At 42.4% G+C, this 22,387-nt stretch overlaps 1 protein-coding gene across 2 annotated transcripts; it reads left to right on the top strand.

The window, feature by feature from the left end:
- The first annotated feature begins 625 nt into the window (after positions 1-625).
- On the top strand, positions 626-22,223 carry Sirt1 (sirtuin 1). Of its 2 annotated transcripts, XM_031348325.1 has the most exons (9): positions 626-1,211; positions 2,773-2,889; positions 4,000-4,241; positions 7,814-7,966; positions 13,923-14,070; positions 14,711-14,790; positions 15,848-16,034; positions 17,818-18,369; positions 20,326-22,223. In XM_031348325.1, exons 1-9 carry the CDS (start codon positions 767-769, stop codon positions 20,652-20,654), a joined length of 2,253 nt encoding a protein of 750 aa, XP_031204185.1. In that variant the 5' UTR covers positions 626-766; the 3' UTR covers positions 20,655-22,223. The 2 variants fall into 2 exon arrangements, with proteins under 2 accessions (XP_031204185.1, XP_031204186.1); XM_031348326.1 differs by lacking the exons at positions 626-1,211; positions 2,773-2,889; positions 4,000-4,241 and adding an exon at positions 13,326-13,450 and having other exon boundaries at positions 7,835-7,966.
- The last annotated feature ends 164 nt before the right edge of the window (positions 22,224-22,387 follow it).

Here is a 22,387-nt window from a genome sequence, read left to right as displayed (position 1 = left end):
AAGGATGACTTTTACAAACGACTCCAAGTGGAGGTGCGGGGGGTGGGGGGGGGGAGAGGGAGAGGACCTCGTGGGTCCAAGAGAGCAGATGGGCGGATCCTCCATTCTGCTAGATCTTTCCAGAGGGCAAGGGCGCTCCCCCACCCCTCACCCCGCCCCCGAGGGCTGGCTTTGGCATTCCACTGCACTTGATTAAGGGGAGGCTGGGGAGAAAGCGCCAACTCCGGGGGGAGACCCACAGGGGGGCTAAAAACTGCGAGAAGAGCCGTCCCAAAGCCGAGCGCGAGGCAGGTGGAGGAAGCCTCCCCGGGAAGGGCCGGCGTCGGCCAGCGGGCTGGGCTTCTTTTTCCAAGCCCCCGTGGGGTTAAAAAAAAAAAAAAAGGCGACTTGAGGCGAAAGCAGGCAGGCGGGCGGGCAAGGTGCACGCGCGAGGGAGGCCCTGGTGGGAAGCCGGGCGGCGCAGTCGCAAACTCGAGCCGACCGCGGCGATCCCCGGGGCGAGCCGGAGGCCGCGGACCGGGGGAGCCGGGCCGGCCTGGGTGGGGCCGGCCGGGAAGGGCGGCGGGCGGCGGGCGTCGGCCGGCCACGTGACCCGGCGTGTTGTGGTCCGGCCCGCGTGGGTGGCGGGAGCGGCGCGGGGGCGGGGGCAGGGGCGGGTCACGTGACGGGGTTTAAATCTCCCGCAGCGGAGCCGCGGGGGCGCCAGTGCCGCGCGTCGAGCGGAGCAGAGGAGGCGAGGGCGGAGGGCCAGAGAGGCAGTTGGAAGATGGCGGACGAGGCGGCGCTCGCCCTTCAGGCCGGCGGCTCCCCTTCCGCGGTCGCCGCCGTCCCCTCCGCCGCCGCCGCCGCCATGGAGGCCGCGTCGCAGCCCGCGGACGAGCCGCTCCGCAAGAGGCCCCGGCGTGACGGGCCTGGCCTCGGGCGCAGCCCGGACGAGCCGAGCGCCGCCGGGGCCGCGGCGGTGGTGGTGGCGGGGTGTGAGGCGGCGAGCGCCGCGGCCCCGGCGGCGCTGTGGCGGGAGGCGGCAGGGGCGGTGGCGAGCGCGGAGCGGGAGCGGGAGGCCCCGGCGACCGCGGCGGCCGCGGACGGAGACAATGGGTCCGGCCCGCGGCGGGAGCCGAGGGAGGCTGACGACTTCGACGACGACGACGAGGGCGAGGAGGAGGACGAGGCGGCGGCGGAGGAGGCGGAGGCGGCGATCGGCTACCGAGGTGAGTCCGCGCGCGCAGCCGCGGCCCCGCCGGAGACCCGTTCGCTGGTTGCCGGAGGCCCCGAGAACTAGGCGGGCTCCGCGGCGGCGCAGCTCGGCCCTGGCTCGGCCCTAGCTTGGCCCTGGCTCGGCCGCGCGCCGCCGCCGCCGAGCTCGCCGGCTCTGCGGCGGAGCCGCGCGCGGACTCGCCGCTCGCCTGGGCCGCCTTGCGCTGCTGCGCGCCGTCGCCGGGGCGGCGGGCTCTCGCAGTTTGGCGTTTAGAGTTAAGTTTTCCCTCCCTCGTCTTCTCCCTTTTACCCAAAGCGCCTTTAGTGAAGTTGTATTTTTTTTTCTCCTCCCCTCGCTGCATGCACACTTTGGTTTTGCAACTTTGGGGCTGTCCTGTGGATCGACCTGCGATTGCGTTTGCAGACTGACACCTGTGCTGCTTTTTTTTTCTTCTTTTTTCCTTTTTTCCTTTTTGACGGACCTATGTCTTTTTTTTTTTGAAGTTAGAAATTTTAATAGACCAAAGCTGTTTCGTGAGGCACAGTCTTAAAAATGTAAGGAGATGGTTATTCCTAAAAAATAATCACTTTCCTGCGATTGCATTGCATATCATTTCGATAAACAGGAGTGATAGTTGTACTGTACTTTTTGCGAGTATTCTTTTTCTTACAAAATCATGTGCTCACAACATTTTTAGATTAACAAACCTGGAACAAACGTGCTTGGTTTTGCCCTATTGGCTCCAAACGTTTGGGTTATTTTGTTTTTTTTTTGTTGTTGTTGTTGTTTTTTTGTTTTTGTTTTGTCTTTTTGTAATAATGTCACTTAACTGTTTTCCTGAAAAACTTTGTACAGAATTTATCGGAGTCTGTCAGGACCCTCCTAGATGTTTGTGGGTCATATAATGGGGCCATGAATTAAAAAACATCAAAACATGTTAGGCACTGGAATAGTAAATGGCCCTTGGTTTCAGCTATTAAAGGGGAAACAAGTCGCATAAAGTATGTTTCATGTTCTTTAAAGGATAAATTTACCAACACCCGGGAGACTGAAGCAGGAGGATTGCTACTTGAAGGGCTACAGAAAGACATTTTCTCAGGTTGGGGCATTGAGAACACAGCTAGGGATGATTTTATCTCAGTGACATTTAGAGGTAATATCTATTGGATGCATTTAATGAAGTTATATTTCTTTGTCCTGGACATGGAACCCAGAGCCTTTTTTGAAAGCATGCTCTATTGGGCTACACATATTTTGTGTGTGTGTGTGTGTGTGTGTGTGTGTGTGTGTTTTGGATTTTTGAGGTAGGGTCCCCATTTAGCCCAGGCTGGTCCGGAACTCACTGTTTTTTATAGGTCAGGCTGGTTTCCAATGTCTGTGCCTTCCAGGTGCTGGAATAACAGATGTGTGTGTGTGTTTCTTCTGGGCCTTTCTGGGTTTTGTTTTTTGTCTCAAGAACCTGTGTATGTCTCACCATATAGACCAACCGGGCCAAAGTACCTGGGATTGCAGGTGTGGACAGCAAGGCCCAGCTGGGGATTGTCTCAGCAGCAGCCTTTTGATCTCTTTGACAGACCACCTGCTGTTGACTGATGAACTCCTCACTAATGGCTTTCATTCCTGTGAAAGTGATGACGATGACAGAACGTCACACGCAAGCTCTAGTGACTGGACTCCGCGGCCGCGGATAGGTATGCTTCAGGCATGTGCATCTGGAAACAATCGCCCTTCCTTCATTCCTTCTGTCCTTCCTTCTGTCTGTCCTTCCTTTCTGAGACAAGATATTTTATAGCCCAGGCTAGTTCAGTTGCTCTGCAGAGGCACCAGCCTCTGGAGTATAGCACAACCAAGGCTCTTTTTGACTTTTCTTCCTTCTCTTTCTTTCCTTTCTTTTCTTCTTGATTTCTTTGACATTTTCACATATCCTATAATGGCTTTAAACTCGTGGAGTCTAGGATGTAAGGATGACATTGAGTTGATATTCCTGACTTTTCCAGCAGGCCCGAGTGCTGGGATTCTAGGTGTGCTGGACAGTGTCTGCTTGTCAGTGGCTGAGGGTAGCCAGTTCCTCACCGCAGGCTTTCCTCTATACATTGTTTTTGCTTTCTATGTACTAGTCTTTGGGGTTTGTTTGTTTGTTTTGTTGTGGTGGTTATCTTCTGCTTGCTTGTTGAGACAGGATCACTTATAGCCTAGACTGGCTTGAACTCATTGGCTGACTGTGCAGCCAGCCCTTATTGGCCTTGAATTTCTGATCTTGTGTCTAAATGCTGGGGAGTTACAATTATTTGATACCACCTTTAAATTCTCTGTCACCTTTACCATTTAGATTTAGTTGCTCGGGTATTGGTAAGATTTTTTTTCTTGGCCTCCTGCATGGTAATCCCTGAGTTGCTCACCAATTCCTTCTAACCCTGAAAATAACATCTAAGCTCACTCAAAATACCTAGACAGTCCAGGCAGTGGTGGCATGCATCTCTAATCCCAGCACTCAGGAGGCAGAGGCAGGAGATCTTTTGAGTTCTAGGCCAGCCTGATCTACAGAACAAGTTCCAGGACAGCCAGTGCTGCACAGAAACCCTGTCTCCAACCAAACCAACCAACCAACCAACCAACCCAAAAACCCTTAGACTTAAGCACAACCTCCCCAAACTCTGGATTAGTCAGATCTTGTTAGGGATATGACGTGAAATACCTTTAAATTGTATTCTTTACATAAAAATATATATATTGCTAACTCATTGCTTGAAAAATAGCTTTTTATTAGAAACGGAATTGATGTCTTTCTTCCCTTAATATAGGTCCATATACTTTTGTTCAGCAACATCTCATGATTGGCACCGATCCTCGAACAATTCTTAAAGATTTACTACCAGAAACAATTCCTCCGCCTGAGTTGGATGATATGACGCTGTGGCAGATTGTTATTAATATCCTTTCAGAACCACCAAAGCGGAAAAAAAGAAAAGATATTAATACAATTGAAGATGCTGTGAAGTTACTGCAGGAGTGTAAGAAGATAATAGTTCTGACTGGAGCTGGGGTATGTAAGGTGCAGAAAACAGTAAAGAGAAAGCTAGAGGATATTTTATTCCTTTTCCAGCTAATTTTTTTTCTGCTCTTGCCTTTGTTCATAAAAACTGAGGACAGCAGCAATTGCTAAACTAGTTCAGTGTTTTCAAAAGTTTAACAACTTTAAATCTTTGTGTATTTATAGTACAACTGGTAAGTGGAATTCCGGGTCTTTTTTGTTTTTAAGGTGTGTGCGTGTGTGTGTTTGATTGCTTGCTTGCTTGCTTGATTTTGCGTACATGCATAAATGTGCATGGTGTGCCTGGTACCCACAGAGGCCAGAAATGGGTGTAGGGTTCCCAGGGGTTTGAGTTAGTCAGTTGTGGGCCACCATGTATGTGCTGGCAAACCTGGATTCTCTTCAAGGAGCAGCAAGTTCTCTTTAATGGTTAGACTCTCTCTAGCTCCTGGACTTGTTTGGTTTTAGTTTTATGTGTATAGGTGTTTTACCTTCATGTATGCTCTTGTACCTTTGTGTGAAGTGCCCAAGGAGTCCAGAGCCATCAGATCCCCTGACACTGGAGGGATAAATGTTTGAGAGCCTCCAGTCCTCTGCAAGAGCATCAAGCCATCCTGCCAACCCCTGGAGTTTACACATTGTATGCTAGCTCCTAAAGATAGATGATTTAGAAAATGAGATCCTTTTGAAATCTATGGTAGCAAGAATATAGTAGAGAAAGCTTTCTTTCTTTCTTTCTTTCTTTCTTTCTTTCTTTCTTTCTTTCTTTCTTTCTTTCTTTCTTCGTTCTTTCCTCCTTTTTAAAAATTTATTATATATGAGTACACTATAGATGTTTACAGATACACCAGAAGATGGGGGTACCAGATCCCCTTACAGATAGTTGTGAGCCACCACATGTGGTTGCTGGGAATTGAACTCAGGACCTCTGGAAAGAGCAGTCAGTGCTCTTAACCAACTGCTGAGCCATCTTTCCAGCCCAAGGAGAAAGTTTTCATGGAGAAAGTAGAAACTATTATTGGGAAGGCAACATTTTAACCTTTTCTTGATTTTAACTTTGTAAGATTGTAGAGACTTGGCCTTTTTCATTTGACTTGATCTAGAATCAAGTCATATCGTGTTGTGTAGTATGTTAGCAGCCAGAGCAGTTTGAGCAAAGTGAAAAGTATTAATGATTCCGAATTTTAGTTGTGGGGGAGGCAGAGGCAGGTGAGCATGCCAGAGCATGTGAGAGTGTGCTGGCCCATAAACCCCAGAATAGGAGTAGGTTTGCCTAGAGGTATGACTTAGACACTCTTTTATTTTTTTTAGGGAAAAACATTAAGTTGTGTGTTTGGGTGTGTGGTGGTTTGTGTGCCATGGCACCTGTGGGAGTCAGTGCATCCTGAGTGTGAGTTGCTTGTTATCTTCCTCTGTCAGTCTTGGCTTCTGGCTTGGTCAGAAGCACCTTAATTGGCTGAGCTATTCTGTAGGCTCCAGTTTTAGTTATTCTTGAAACAGGTTTACTCCTAGCTCTGGATGGCCTGGAACTTGGCAGAGATCCTCCCAAGTACTGGGATTATTTCAGGTATGTACCACCATGCCTGGCTTTCGTTTTCCGAGACAGTCTCTATAGTCTTGGGAGATGGTCTCTGTAGTCTTGGATGATCTCAAACTTGCCGCGGTCCTGTTTCTGAAGAGTTGGAATTAGGGGTGTAGTCCATGGAGACTTTTTTTTTGTTTTGCTCCAGGTTGAATGGATCCTGTAAAACTGGAACAAAAGAAAGCTGTTGATTCCTATTGTGAATGTCAAGATCTAAAGAAAAAGTTGTGATCGAAAAGTTTTGCAATTTTATTTATTTAGAGATAATATCACACTATGTAATTTTTTGCTGGCCTAGAACTTCCTTTGTAGACCAGGCTGGCCTCAAACTTGTAGAGAGCCAGTCCTATTAAGATTAAAGGTCAGTGCCATCATACCTGGTTATTTAAAAAAAAAAAAATTGTATAGCCATGTGTGATAACATGTTTTTAATTCCAGCACTCGGGAGGCAGAGACAGGTTAGTCTGTGAGTTGGAGGCCAGCGAGTTCCAGGACAGCCAGGGCTACACAGAGAAACCTTGTCTTGAAACCCCCCCCCCAATTTTTTTTTGTTTGCTCGTATGTGCGTGGTGTGTATATGTGTGTATGCACACACATGAGGGTGTCAGAGGACAACTTGCAAGTATTCTTACATGTAATCATCCAGTGTGGTATCCTTTAGTAGCTGAAACATCTCACTGGCCCTTTGCTGTAATTTATTATTTTTGCTGCTGGAGTTGTGAATCTGGGACTTACCATGTGTCAGGCACAGACACTGACCTAGCCTTAGCTCTTCTTATGTTCCTTAGGGTGGCTATCTGAACTTCAGTGATCTTGCCCCAGCTATCTGAGCTCTGACTATAGACTTTTGCCACCATTCTGGGTTTTATCATGACAGTTTATTTATAATTAAAAGTATATCCTTAACTGGATATGGTGATACATTTTCTTTAATCCCAGCATTTGCCTTTCGGAACCTTAGTGTCTGTAACTTCAGCATTAGGATGTAGAAACAGGCAGGTCTCTGGAGCCCGGTGGCTGCCCAGCCTAACCAAAGACACTGTCTCAGATAAGGAGAAGCTAGGTGGTTTATGCCACTACTTCTAGGGAGGCAGAGGCGGGAGAGGGAGAGAGGGAGGGTGTGTGTGTGTGTGTGTGTGTGTGTGTGTGTGTGTGTGTGTGTGTGTGTGTGTGTAGTCGGACCCAGTCAAACAAAAGACAAAAATTAAAGAACCCATTAATAAGTAAATAAATGATACACTCTTGGGCTAGAGAGATAACTCAGAACTTAAGAGGTCTTATTGTTAGGTAGGGGCCCAAGTTCAGTTCCCAGCACCCATATGGCAACTCATAACTGCATGATTGATGCTTTCTGACTTCTGTGGACACCAGGCGCTTGTGTAGAACACATATACATGTAGGCTTCCCTGTGTTCATATAAAATAAAAATAGCCTAATGGCTTCTGGGGGAAAAAAACTCAAACTTTGCTGTGATATGTGTTAGGTAGTTCTAACTCCTAGACAACAGACCAAGGACCCCACCCCCTTTTTTGAGAATGATTTTGCTGCTGTGATTGTCCCTAGGTAGTCTTGGAAATCAAAGACTAAATAGCCACTCAGTTTCCCTGAGTATCTGAGACTTCAAGCACGAACCAGTGTGATCAGTCTATAATACAGTATTGAAAGAAGCTCAAAATTTCAGTATTCTTGAGGTAGTAAAGCTGGTCATGTGAGAACTGGTAAAAAGTCTTACCTAATTTTTGGTTAAAAAATAGAATTGATTTATTCCAACCAAGTGTATTTGTTTTAATTTGTTTAAATGCTCAAAGGGTTAAGATTAGCCCATTAAAAACAGTATGGCAGGTTTAATTATACTTATTAATTTATATATTTTACCTGTATTTGAAATTAGAAGGCTTGTGGTATTTCTGTTCATACTTTGATTTTTCTTCTCTTAACACTAAAGGTACTTACCATGAAGGAATACAATTTAATGGGGTGAATTACGTGTTGTATATTTCAGGTTTCTGTTTCCTGTGGGATACCTGACTTCAGATCAAGAGATGGTATTTATGCTCGCCTTGCAGTGGACTTCCCAGATCTCCCAGATCCTCAAGCCATGTTTGATATTGAGTATTTTAGAAAAGACCCAAGACCATTCTTCAAGTTTGCAAAGGTATCATAAGTTTTTGTCTTTATGAAAAAGAGTTCTCATATGTAGGCTTTTTAAGTTGACAGTCATTGCCCAGGGACTTGGAGGCTTACCCCTGTGGTAGCTAGTAGAACCTGAAGTTGTTTTAGGACTGATTTTAAATGTACTTTTGGTCTTCTGCCTGTGTGCCTCGCCCTTCCCCTTGGAAGTTCATAGATCTGATAAAAATGACCTTTATTCACTTTTAATCTTTTTTTCTGAGTCATAAAGGTTACTGTGTGGTATGTTTTATAGTGAACAGGTTTTAATATATGCATCTGTCTGAAAATGAGTTTTAATTACTGAAGGCTGAGATTACATGTTTTGGTAAACATTACAGGGACCCTCTAGTCTTTCTAGTTCATAAGTCAGTCACCATAGCTGCACGTGGCTATTGAATACGTGTAATGACACAGTGAGGGCATACTTACTGGATTTTAAATACCTTGCTAAAGAAAAGTAAAATATGCTAATTGCACTTATTAAATACTAACAAGCAAACAAATATGTTTGGGACTATGTTCAGGAGCCAGGTATAGTAATACATTCCTGCAGTTATAGGATTCGGGCAGACAGGAGACTTCATGGTCAGCCAGGGAGAGCTACATCATGAGACTCAGCTTTAAAAACAAAGCAGTAACAGTTTTTTATTAGGCATTTGGAATTTTCACTTTCATGTGAACTAAAGAAATTGAACACTTGGCTCCTATGTCTGCCGTGCAGCTCTGCTATAGAATATAAAGTTTATATAAATTGTCCCAAGATTTTAGTCAATAGAAATTTTGCAAGAATTTTTTTTTTCCAGTTTAATCTTAAAGCTTTTTGTTTTGAGGCAGTCTGATGTAGGCCAGGCTGGTCTTGAATTTCGCTTAGCCATGGGTGGTTTCTGAGTCTCCTGTGTCTAGCTCCCATCTGTTGGGATTATAGACAGGAGCTATACTATGCCTGGCTGTAGTTCACTGTTATGGAACTTGGAAATACGTTTGAAAGGCTCTTCTGATGTAGAGAGATGTTTTAGAGAAGTCTTAAAAAGTTTCTTCTCTGGAGGGGTGGAGTGGTGAACGGTGCTGCACATGCCCAGTGCGGCTGTGGATGTGACAGCACTATCTTAGTTTAGGGGGTTGAGCTTCCCCTTCCCACATCACATGAGAGTTCCTGGACTAGAGCTCAGGTCAGCAGATTTGGCAGCAAACTTGTCCTCACCAATCCACCACCCATCGAGTAAGCCCCAAGGTGGATTAGAAAGGCTGTTTTCATAAAATACACTCTCAGAATTGTAAGGATGCTCTAACTCTTGCCTCAGCATCCTGGTGCTGGGATTAGAGGGATGGCTGTACTTTGCAGCTAAGGTACACTATTGGAAGCTGTGGTGCTACACTGTTTAAAAGAGCACCAAACTTTTTGTTTTGTTTTTTTTGTTTTTCCAGATAGGGTTTCTCTGTGTATCCCTGGCTGTCCTGGAACTCTCTGTAGACCAGGCTGGCCTGGAACTCAGAAATCCGCCTGCCTCTGCCTCCCAAGTGCTGGGATTAAAGGCATGTGCACCACTGCCCCGCCAGTCAAACTTTTTTTAATGGATATAGGACTGGGGTGTTTCACGGTGCCTACTGTAAGTGGACGCAGATTTAGGAAAGCCAACAGGTAAAAGTTACTTTCATCTTATACAAGCATAGATGGTTAGTTACTGTATGTTAGTATCTCCGCAATTTTTCTTGTAAATCCTATGTTGTGAGTTGGGGAAACTGCATTGTCAGAACTAGCCTTTATTTTGTTCACTATTTTACCAGGATTGTCAAGTGCAGATACATATCTAAAATTGAAAGTTCCATATATTTTAAAATTACATTTAGTTATTTACTACTTATGTAGGTGTATGGGCAAGCATTATTTTGTTCCTCTCTAGGGGATTATAAGGACTAGAATTCCAGTAAGCCTAGCTCTCCAATAATGCGCAACAAGCCAACCCTTTAATGTCCTTCATCCCAGGGTTCAGGAGGTGGAGGCAGAAGGGTCTCAAGAGTGGAGCCAGTCTCTGCTAAACACTTGCCTTCCAGGCCCTCCTGGGTTACAGAGTGAAGTAGCACACAGTGGTAGAGCATTTTTAGCACAAGGCCCCAAATTTAGCTACCCACAAAGGACACACATGCTAAAGTATGTTTTTCCTAAATTTTAATTGGGTTTATAGGGCAGGCTGGAGGCTTAAAAATTAGCCTTCAATAAATAAAAAGATAAATGGGATAATCAAAGTGACCTTACTTTATGGATAATATTCTATACGTAGACCCTTCAGCAGCGGGCTCCCCCTTTCTTTCTGTGTATCACTTAACACACATGGCTGGGAAGAAAGTCTCCTACAGCAGAGGCTGGCGAGGTGAGCCAGTGTGTGCTGCTTGCCTGCACTTTCCGAGGTCAGTTTTCAGTATCTAGGTGTCTACCGTTATCCCCAGTCCCAGTCCAATCACATGCTGCTGGCCTTTAGGCCCCCACTTCCATGGTACCTGCACTCACCTGCACCTTCCACTCCAGACATACAGATAATTAAAAGCATTAAAGTAGGGGCTGTTAAGAGTACTTGTTCTTACACAGAGGATCTAGGTTTGGTTCCTACCACCCACATGGTGGCTCACAACTATCCATTACTTCACTAATCTCCAACTCCCTTTTCTGGCATCCTTGGGGACCAAGCAAGCATGTGGTACATACATATATTATCTTGAGGCAAAACACTCATACATATGAAATTTTTCTTTTTTTTTTCTTTTTTTTTTTTTAAGATTTATTTATTTATTATATGTAAGTACACTATAGCTATCTTCAAAGGCACCAGAGAGGGCGTCAGATCGGATTACAGGTGGTTGTGAGCCACCATGTGGTTGCTGGGATTTGAACTCATGACCTTCCGAGAGCAGTCAATGCTCCATGTCACCAGCCCCCGAAATTTTTTCTTAATATAAACCAAGGGTTAGGTATGGTAGTGCAGGTCTTTAATCTCAGACCTTTGGAGTTAGAGGCAGGTGGACCAGCTAGAGCTATATAATAAGACCCTGTTTTTAATTCAGTTTTATCCATATGAACTATGTATGTATAACATGAAAGTATGTGTAATGCTTTACATCACCGTATGTGTAGGTTTTGCACATACATGTTCAAGTTCAGTAGGAATTAGTTCATAGCTTCCCTAATTGAAATTCTTTTATTTGATTAGTCAGCTTGGCATACTATCCAAAAAATTTGCTTATTTTCTGATATGTGATGAATTACTGTATACCACATGAGTGACCTGTGAATTAACAGATAAGTGCATATATATGTTATATTGTGTATATAGAATGGCTATAGTTAGTAACATCCATTACTTCACATAGGTATTTCTACTCTTACGTTAAGATATTGTAGATACACACACAATGTTAATAGTAATCTCTGTTATACAGTAGATCGTCTAAATATCATTCTCCCTCAGAGATTGTTTGCTCACTAGCTCTTACTCTATACCCCATTAGCTGAGAATGTTGTCACAGGAAAACTGTATTAAATTTACTGTGCTGTCCTTGAGTTATTTCTATGACAGCCATGTCTACTTACAGATCATCTCTTACTTCTCTTTCTGTATGAAACCATATGGCAAATGTATAGCCCATAAAGCCTAAAATATTCACTGTTGTGACCCTGTACAGAAAATATGTTCTGTTAAAATTAAATATCCTTCAAGAGGTAGCTGTTAAAAAGTTGAGTGGAGTTTAATGAATGAAATAAGTATGAGAAGGGTTCTTGGTAGAATTCTTGTTTTACATTTTTCCCTTTATGGGCATGTGTGTGGCATGTATGCAGTGTGCAGGTGTAGATGTCTATGTCACAGGAAGTGGCTAGAAGTTGACTTTGGGTATTTTATCATTGCTCTCTACATCTTAAGGAGGTAGAGGATCCTGCTAGTCTGTTCAGCTGGAGTCCCCTGTTTCTGCCTCGTGCATGCAGGAGTTATAGCGCTGGGCCTCAAGCTTACAGTGTAAATACTTCCCACTGCCCAAGTCTCTCTAGCCCTTCACCTTTTTATGTGCTGCTAGGCTCTGCCTCCCATGCCACTAGCCTTCAAGTCTTCATAGAGTGGGAAATGTAGATTATAACCAAGTTCCTAGGTTCTACAGCTCTATGATTGGGTGAATTTTTTACTTTTTTACCCTACCTCTGAGTGCTGGGATTAAAGGTGTGTGCCACCAACACTATAACAGGGTATTATCTTTAAAAAAAAAAAATTAAACTTTTGATCTCAGCCCAACATAGTTCCTTAAAAAGCCTTTAGGATGCTTAGACTTAAGATAGGTAACCTATCTTTTTGATTTGGAATAATTAACCCATACTTATAAACTCCAAGCTATCTGATTTACAGCAGAATTTTTAGACTCAGTCTATATAAGGCAAATTTTCATTAAAAGTTTTTAGAACTTTTTGTTTTTGTTTTTTTGGTTTTTGGTTTTTGGTTTTTTGAGACAGGGTTTCACTGTGTAGCCCTGGCTGTCCTCGAACTAAGAAATCTGCCTGTCTCTGCCTCCCAAGTGCTGGGATTAAAGGTGTGCACCACTACGCCTGGCTTAGAACCTTTATAGAATATTTCTAGCTGTTTCTTAGTGGGATTACAGGCATGTGCCACTCAGTCCAGCATTGTAATGGAGAACAAAAATTATAGATAGAACCAGCCATATGTGCACATAACTTCAGTTTTTTTGCTTAATACAACCAGAAAGATTTTCCCCGGGCGACTTAACTTGCTTTGTTCATGTGTGTCATGGACTATTTTTTAGGTCAGTACATGAGAGCCCTTTCATTCTCTCAGTGGCTGAATATTCATTCCACTGAGAAATGGCTGAATATGGATGTACCTTACTGTACAACTAGTTCTGTATTGATGGACATACATACGGTTGTATTTAGTTTTTTTCTAACATGATGGGTTAGATAGAGGCCATAATGTAAGGAAACAGATAATGTAAGGTACTTTAAAGAAAAAAGAAACTTCCTTGCCACAGCCACTTACTAAATGAAATTGAATAAGAACACTATCAGAAGTTGGGAGGACGAGGGGCTACAGCAATTAAGAGCACTGGCTGCTCTTCCAAAGGATCTGGGTTCAGTTCCCAGTACCCACATGGCAGCTCACAACTGTCTCTTAATTCCAGTTCCAGGGGATCTGACACCCTCACAACAGACATGCATGCAGACAAAATATCAATGCACATATAAGAATAAATAAATAAATGTATATATTTAAAAAGTTGGGAGGACCAAAATTGATACTTTTTCTCTGATCTTTTTGCCATGTGTATATCTGAATTCTTTGTTTTTAAAGAAGAAACAGCATTGAAGCATTATTTGGGGGGAAAAACACACACACAAAATCCAGCAACTCAGCATTCATGAGCAGCTCTGTTCTATACCAGTATGTGCCTGTGCAGTGGAAGGAAAGCAATTTTGGTAAGGAATTAAAACTTCAGCTTTAAACTCCCAGCAGGTTGATATTTATCAATGATGAATCAAAAAGAAAGTTTTAAATAATTCATTGACAGCCTTTTTCTTTTTAGTTGTGAAGTCATCATACCTTTAATATCTGTAATTTCAGTGTAAAGTTTTCCCCTTTTTCCTTAAAGAAAAACAAAATGAATTTGCAGCCAACAAAATTAGATGTACCTAAGGTATGTATTTCTGTGATATTAAGTAATCCATTATGGTGTGTTCACGGGGCACGTCATCTGAGTTTACTAACTGCTGAGCTTCCTTATAGTAACAGGCTTTTTCTAGGCCCCACTTAGATGCTTTAAAATGTTCACGTGCTTTGGTTATTACAGCACATTAGCTAGCACCTTTTGACCAAACATAAATAAGCAGAATATCTGTTATGCTTCTTTCATTAATTAATGTAAACTTTTTTGCCTTTTGCATTACATAGGAAATATATCCCGGACAGTTCCAGCCGTCTCTGTGTCACAAGTTCATAGCTTTGTCAGATAAGGAAGGAAAACTACTTCGAAACTATACTCAAAATATAGATACCCTGGAGCAGGTCGCAGGAATCCAAAGGATCATTCAGTGTCATGGTTAGTAAACGGCACAGTGGCTTGCTTTCTGTAGCGTGCTTCCTTTAATAGAGTATCAGGCTTGGGAAGAAGCTGCTACCTAGGAACGAGATTAAGCATTATTTTGATAATCTTAAGTGTACAAAATTGAAAAGGACACAAAAATAAAGCTGCAGGCCTCAGATGTGGTGGGTATATGCTTTGATGACCAGTTCAAGGCTACCCTTGACTACACAAGACACAGCCAAGCTAAGGTAACTCAGTTGGAACCTTCCAGCTGCAGAGTCTTAGCTCTTGCAGAGTTCTTGCAAATAGTAGCTTTAGAGGATAAGGACTACATATACATGTACTAGTATATAAACTGTACATGTATTATATTCCTTAAAGACTTCACAGGAGAATTCAGGTTGAAGTCTTCATGGTGGGGCTGGAGAGAAGGCTCTGCATTTAAGAGCAGTAAGAGCACTGACTGCTCCTTCCACAGGTCCAATGTTCAGTCTCCAGCACCCACATGGTGGCTCACAGCCATCTGGAATGGGATCCAGTGCCCTCTTCTGGCATGTAGCAGTGTGTGCAGATACAGCACTCATACATAAAAAGTCTTCATGGAGTAAGCCACAAATACAGTCCTTCAGCAAATGTTGTATTTTGGTTGTTTTAGGTTCCTTTGCAACAGCATCTTGCCTGATTTGTAAATACAAAGTTGATTGTGAAGCTGTTCGTGGAGACATTTTTAATCAGGTAACTGAATTCATCTCATTTTAGGAATTATATAAAGTTCACTTTTGTTGTGTCCTCATGTTTTTCCACCTTCTGAGAAGTAATGTGTTATACAGAAAGGGTGTCAGAAACTCCGATTGTAAATAGGTCGTTTTCTGCCTTAAGTAGAAGACCCCTTTGCAAGAAGAGGCTGTTAGACAACACTTGAAGGCCGAGGCCTGGCATTGTGAGAGTCAGGCTGACCTGAGCTGGATGGCAAGAGAGTCTCATTTTTTTAAAAGTTTTTATGTTGCTCAGGTGGTAGAACATGGCTGCTTAGCATCCGTAGTCCTGGGGTTGCTCTCCTGCACCAATAAATCTGGTGGGTAGGCACATGTCTGAAATCCTAACACTTAGGAAGTTGGAGAATAAGAAGTTGAAGGTCATGGTCACCTACAAACAAGTTTGAGGCCAGCCCTCATTATGTGACTCTCCAACCAACCAACCTAACTACCTCCTTACAATCAGGCCTAACACAGGAGGCAGATCACACGTTACAGGGAATACTTTTGGAACTAGTCTTACATTAGTTGTAAGATTTGAAACACTTTCAAAATGATAGTGAAGTATTTAGGAAAATATAGCAACACACATCCAGAAATATATCCTGTATGTTTAACTTCGAAATCATATATAACCAGGGGGAAAATGTGTGTGTGTGTGTGTGTGTGTGTGTGTGTGTGTGTGTGTGTGTGTGTGTGTGTGTGATATATATATATATATATTCAAATGGAGTCATTTTTCACAAACTTTTTTAAAAGGTCTTGTTTGCATGCTTTACCATGCTTTTTGCGGGTGCACAATTGGTATGGGGGAAATGATAGCATGTGTGGAGACAGAGGACGAGAGAGATCAGGCTACAATTTCTACCTAGGAGTTAAATTTGGTTGTCAGGTTTGGTGGAAAGTGTCCTCACCTGGTGACTCATTCTCCCCCCTCCTCCACAGCAGACACTTATCAAATGCATGCCTGCACAGCTTTTGTTTGCAAATATTGCCGAGTGCTAACCTGGGCTACTTCACACACTCTTTTTGTGCAGGTAGTTCCTCGGTGCCCTAGGTGCCCGGCTGATGAGCCACTTGCCATCATGAAGCCAGAGATTGTCTTCTTTGGTGAAAACTTACCAGAACAGTTCCATAGAGCCATGAAGTATGACAAAGATGAAGTTGACCTCCTCATTGTTATTGGGTCTTCTTTGAAAGTGAGACCAGTAGCACTGATTCCAAGTAAGTTGATGTTTAGGGGACAGTTGTGCATGCTGTGAGTTGTGGATCACAGCATGTGGATCTGTAAGATGTGGTTTTACTGTTTTTACTTAGAGAATAGCTGAAGGTCTAAGCTTCATAAAGTGACATTTGGTATGGGAATGGGACTGTGATGACAGAACTAATATCAGATTTTAATTGTAGGTCATATAAAATAAAAGCAAAACTGCTTTTTATTAATGTGTATATTAAAGTTGCAGAGGTCAGCTTCAATTAATTCCATGTATATATAGTCTCTTTATTTTATGTGTGGGGTATTTACCTGCATGTGTGCCTACTTGGGACGGACAAGGATGTTAAGTGTCCCCCCTCCCGCCAACCCCCAGGGAAGTGGTTCTCAACCTTCCTAAATGATAAAGTCCTTTAGTACAATGATAAAATTATTTTTTGTTACTTCATAACTATAATTTATAAATCACAATGTAAGTATCTGTATTTTCTGATGGTCTTAGGCAACCCCTGTGAAAGGGCCATTCACCCACTGTTCTAGATTATGTACAGTATCCAAGCGTGTGTGGATGGTACGTTGCAGAGATGGATTGATCAGCAGTGAAGGGCACTATTCTTGAGAGGACCCAGGATGAGTTCCTCTCGCCCAGCCCAGTGACAGTTTGTCTCCAGTTTATAGGGGATCTGGTGCTGTTTGGCCAAGTACTGACATTGTACACTTACATGGATGAAGGCATATAATACCCCCCCCCCCCCAACACACACACAAACATATTCCATTTCTTGAGACAAGATCTCACTATAGTTGGCACTGGGATATCTGTGAAGACTAGGCTAACCCCACATTCCAGTCTCCTGAGTGATGAGATCAAGGGCGTGTGCTACCATTCTCAGCTAATCTTTTAGTAGCCAGGAGTGGTAATACATACCTGTCTGTAAGTAAACCATGTGGTATAGGGTAAAAGCAGGAGAGTCAGGAGTTCAAACAATAGCTTCTACTTAGCAGATTTGAAGCCAGCCTGGAATAGATGAAAAAAGTAAAGAGTTCTATTCCATAATAGTTGCAGTTCCACAAGAACATTTGCTTATGTTCAGGAGCTCAGCCTACTGGCTAACATAATCCCAAAAGGTGAAGTTTTTTGAATTGAAACCACTCCTCCATGTTCAGTTTCTGTCATTCTTGATGTCCTCAAATTCACAAGGATCCACCTGCCTCCTCACTCCCACATGAGCCATGAGCCTCCACGACCAGCTAGATTTTTATTTATTTTTTTAAGCTAATTTAAAAGGTTTTTGTTGATTTAAAAGTTTAAGCTTTCTGAACTGGAACACCTAGGGATATCAGCTCTCTGAGCCTGGAACAGGATTGCCATGAGTTTAACGCCACAGACTAGCGCAGCATCAGTGGGAGGAAAGGTCTACTGTTGTTATTGAGAGGAAATTGCTTTTGAAAATGTGATCTGGGCCGGGCAGTGGTGGTGCACACCTTTAATCCTAGCATTTGGGAGGCAGAGGTAGGCAGATTTGATTTCTGAGTTCGAGGCCAGCCTGGTCTACAGAGTGAGTTCCAGGACAAGACAGGGTTTTATACAGAGAAACCCTGTCTCAAAAACCAAAAACAAAACAAAACAAAAAATGTGATCTGTATCTCTGCTTGACCCTTTTTTGTTGTTAAGACAGAGTCTCATTGGATCCTTGTGCTGGGATTAAAGGGGGTGTGCTACCATATCCACCCTTGACAGTTGTCCACACAATCAATTTCTATTTTCTAACTCCCCTTTCACCCTGTTTTTAGGTTCTATACCCCATGAAGTGCCTCAAATATTAATTAATAGGGAACCTTTGCCTCATCTACATTTTGATGTAGAGCTTCTTGGAGACTGCGATGTCATAATTAATGAGTTGTGTCATAGGTTAGGTGGTGAATATGCCAAACTTTGTTGTAACCCTGTAAAGCTTTCAGAAATTACTGAAAAACCTCCACGACCACAAAAGGAATTGGTTCATTTATCAGAGTTGCCACCAACACCTCTTCATATTTCGGAAGACTCAAGTTCACCTGAAAGAACTGTACCACAAGACTCTTCTGTGATTGCTACACCTGTAGACCAAGCAACAAAGAACAAAGTTGATGATTTAGAAGTATCTGAATCAAAATGTGTGGAAGAAAAATCACAAGAAGTACAGACTAGTGGGAATGTTGAGAGCATTAAAGTGGAAAATCCAGATATCAAGGCTGTTGGTTCCAGTACTGGAGACAAAAATGAAAGAACTTCAGTTGCAGAAACAGTGAGAAAATGTTGGCCTAATAGACTTGCAAAGGAGCAGATCAGTAAGCGGCTTGACGGTATGGAACATTTTTTGTTGAATCACTTTCAAAGTATTGTGATCAGAGAAAGGTGACTCCTAATGTCATAACTCTTTGACATTAGTTGGTCAAGGTAGTGCTATGTGTTTGTGTGTATTAAGTTAAAAGTTAACTTCGGATGATGTGACTGTTTTTGCCAGCAGTAGTTTGTGTGATTAACGCAGGGTTTCAGTCACGCAGGTAGGGAACCCCAAGAGTGGGTTTTACTCTGTCCCTAGCTCTCCAGCAAACAGTTGAGACTAGCTTACTCTGGGTCAGTTTGTGATCTTCGAGGGTGGGAAGACTCAGGGTTGAAGATGTATGTATGGCCCCAGAAGGAAATTAGGCCTAGGTCTGCCTTAAGGCTGTACCCTCTTCTAGAGGCTCAACCCTCTAGCTAGAAACAGGATTCCTACCTACTGGACATATATTTTGTCCGAACTGTTAACATAGGCGGGAGCCTAACTAGAGAGTGGCACAACTTCCTCCACACTTGTAAGTGCACTGTAGCTGTACTTACATATAATTACATATAATAATAATATGTACTGATAGAAGAGGATGTCAGATCTCATTACAGATGGTTGTGAGCCACCATGTGGTTGCTGGGATTTGAATTCAGGACCTTCAGAAGAACAGCAGTCAGTGCTCTTAATCATCTCACCAGCCTGTAGGAACTTTTTAGATCGGGCCTCATAGGCCTTTAAATGTATGCAGCCTTGCTCTTCAGTAACAGTCTAGACAACAGCAGAGCACTATAAGATAAAACCTATTTTCCATATCCTATACACACAAACACTCAACAGACTTAAGACAGGGTCTCATTATATATATAACTCTGAGAGAGCTTTTGTACCTGAGTGCTGGGATTAAAGGCATGTCTAAGGCTTCTCTCTTGAGTGCTAGGATTGCAATCATGAGCTATCACAGCCTAGCCAAGACATTGTAGGTAATTATTGATAAATTTAAGTGCTTCCATCTCCCCAGTGCTAGGATTACAACTATGTGCTGCCATACCTGGTTTATGTAATGCTGTGTATGATCTCAGGGTCAGCACTCTGCCAGTAAACAAATTTTAGTTGATTTAGAATAAGTATTTGGCCTTTAACCATACAACACACCATACTAAATTCTGGAGACACAATCTACTTTTGTCTGAGAGTGTAAAAACAGGTGATAAAATGTTTGCAGAATTAATACTTTGCTTCAGACAAAACACCACTCCACAAAATACCCTGGTCATACATAGAACCCAACTTTTTTTTTTTTTTTTTTTTTTTTTGGTTTTTTCGAGACAGGGTTTCTCTGTGTAGCCCTGGCTGTCCTGGAACTCACTCTGTAGACCAGGCTGGCCTCGAACTCAGAAATCCACCTGCCTCTGCCTCCCAAGTGCTGGGATTAAAGGCGTGCGCCACCACCGCCCGGCCTAGAACCCAACTTTTTAAAAAAGATTTATGTACATGAGTGCCTACATATAGAAAAGGACATCAGATTTTATTTTTTGGGAGCCATTATGTGGCTGCTGGGAATTGTGCTTTTAAAAACTGCTGAGCCATCTCTCTAGCCTAGAACTCTGTTAAACAATAGTTTTTCCTGGAAATGGTGTGGCAAAGATGTTATTTAGTTAGGTAACACACACTACCCCCCACCCCCAGCATAGGCACACTCTGGACATACACAATGGGAGGCTTGTGCTCTGGGAATTGCTTGGCCTTTATCATATCTGCCCCTGGAACAAGCTTTAGAAGTATGTTTCTGGTCATCTTAGATAATTTTTTTCTAAAACAGTGCAAATGATAGAGCTGTCAGACTGGAAAAGATCTAATTCCAGCATTTAGGGGGTAGAATTAAGATGTTAGTTCAAGGCAAGTCTGTCTCTAGAGTAAGCCAACAAGTTAGGTGTATCTAAGGGACACTTAGAATTCAGTGTTATTTCTTTTAACTTCTGTTTTTCAGGTAATCAGTACCTATTTGTCCCACCAAATCGTTACATATTCCATGGCGCTGAGGTGTACTCAGACTCTGAAGATGACGTCTTATCCTCTAGTTCCTGTGGCAGTAATAGTGACAGTGGCACATGCCAGAGTCCAAGTTTAGAAGAACCCCTGGAAGATGAAAGTGAAATCGAAGAGTTCTACAATGGCTTGGAAGATGATACTGATAGGCCCGAATGTGCTGGAGGCTCTGGATTTGGAGCAGATGGAGGGGATCAAGAGGTAGTTAATGAAGCTATAGCCACAAGACCGGACTTAACAGATGTAAACTATCCATCAGACAAATCATAACGCTATTGAAGCTGTCTAGGTACAGGAATTGCTCCACCAGCATTGGGAACTTTAGCATGTCAAATGAATGTTTACTTGTGAACTTGAACAAGGAAATCAGAAAGATGTATTATTTATAGACTGGAAAATAGATTGTCTTCTTGGATAATTTCTAAAGTTCCATCATTTCTGTCTGTACTTGTACATTCAACATTGTTGGTTGACTTCTTCAAGGTTCATTTGTATGATACATTCGTATGTATATATAATTTCATTTTTTGCCTAATAAGTTTCAACATTTTAAAGTTTTCAAAAGCCATTGGAATGTTAATGTAAAGGGAACAGCTTATCTAGACCAAAGAATGGTATTTCACACTTTCTTTTGTTTGTAACATTGAATAGTTTGAAACCCTCAATTTCTGTTCTGCTGAACTTTTATTTTTAGCACAGTTAACTTTTTAAACACTGGCATTTTCCAACACTTGTGGCAGCTAACTTTTTAAAATCACAGATGACTTGTAATGAGAGGAGGAAGTCAGCAGTGCGTGGAGCACTCAAAGCTCGGTGCTTAGAGTGTGAGGCATACTTGCTGCATGGCTTTGGTACTTGCTGCAGACGTGGTAATGTCCAAACAGGCCCCGAGACTAATCTGATAAATGATTTGGAAATGTTTCAGTTGTTCTAGAAACAATAGTGCCTGTCTATATAGGTCCCCTTAGTCTGAATATTTGCCATTGTTTAAATTAAATACCTATCACTGTGGTAGATAGAGCCTGCATAGACCTTCACCACAAATACTGCCAAGATGTGAATATGCAGATCCTTTCCAAATCTAATAATGGTACTTCTACTGGGGAGAGTGTAATATTTTGGACTGCTGTTTTTCCATTAATGAGGAAAGCAATAGGCCTCTTAATTAAAGTTCCAAAGTCATAAGATAAATTGTAGCTCAACCAGAAAGTACATTGTTGCCTGTTGAGGATTTGGTGTAATGCATCCCAAGGTGTTAGCCTTGTATTATGGAGATAAATACAAATCCAATAGTCAATGAAACTATTATTTATTTAAAAGCTTAGCTTGCCTTAAAACTAGGGATCAATTTTCTGAACTGCAGAAACTTTTAGCCTTTCAAACAGTTCACACCTCAGAAAGTCAGTATTTATTTTACAGACTTCTTTGGAACATTGCCCCCAAATTTAAATATTCATGTTTGTTTAGTATTTATTACAAAAAAATGATTTGAAATATAGCTGTTCTTTATGCATAGAATACCCAGCTAGGACCATTACTGCCAGAGGAGAAAAGTATTAAGTAGCTCATTTCCCTACCTAAAAGATAACTGAATTTATTTGGCTACACTAAAGAATGCAGTATATTTAGTTTTCCATTTGCATGATGTGTTTGTGCTATAGACAATATTTTAAATTGAAAAATTTGTTTTAAATTATTTTTACAGTGAAGACTGTTTTCAGCTCTTTTTATATTGTACATAGACTTTTATGTAATCTGGCATATGTTTTGTAGACCGTTTAATGACTGGATTATCTTCCTCCAACTTTTGAAATACAAAGACAGTGTTTTATACTTGTATCTTGTTTTAAGTCTTATATTAAAATTGTCATTTGACTTTTCCCCCGTTAACTTCCATTGTTCATAGCATAGCAGACCAGTAAGGGTTGCTATCACTAAATGCCTCAAGAAAGTCTTATCTTACCACATTTGTTACCTGTGTTAATAAGACTGAGGGTGTTGGT

The sequence above is a fragment of the Mastomys coucha genome, unplaced genomic scaffold (assembly GCF_008632895.1).
Source record: "Mastomys coucha isolate ucsf_1 unplaced genomic scaffold, UCSF_Mcou_1 pScaffold3, whole genome shotgun sequence".
Lineage (NCBI taxonomy): Eukaryota > Metazoa > Chordata > Mammalia > Rodentia > Muridae > Mastomys > Mastomys coucha.
This window is presented reverse-complemented; position numbering and strand designations above follow the sequence as displayed.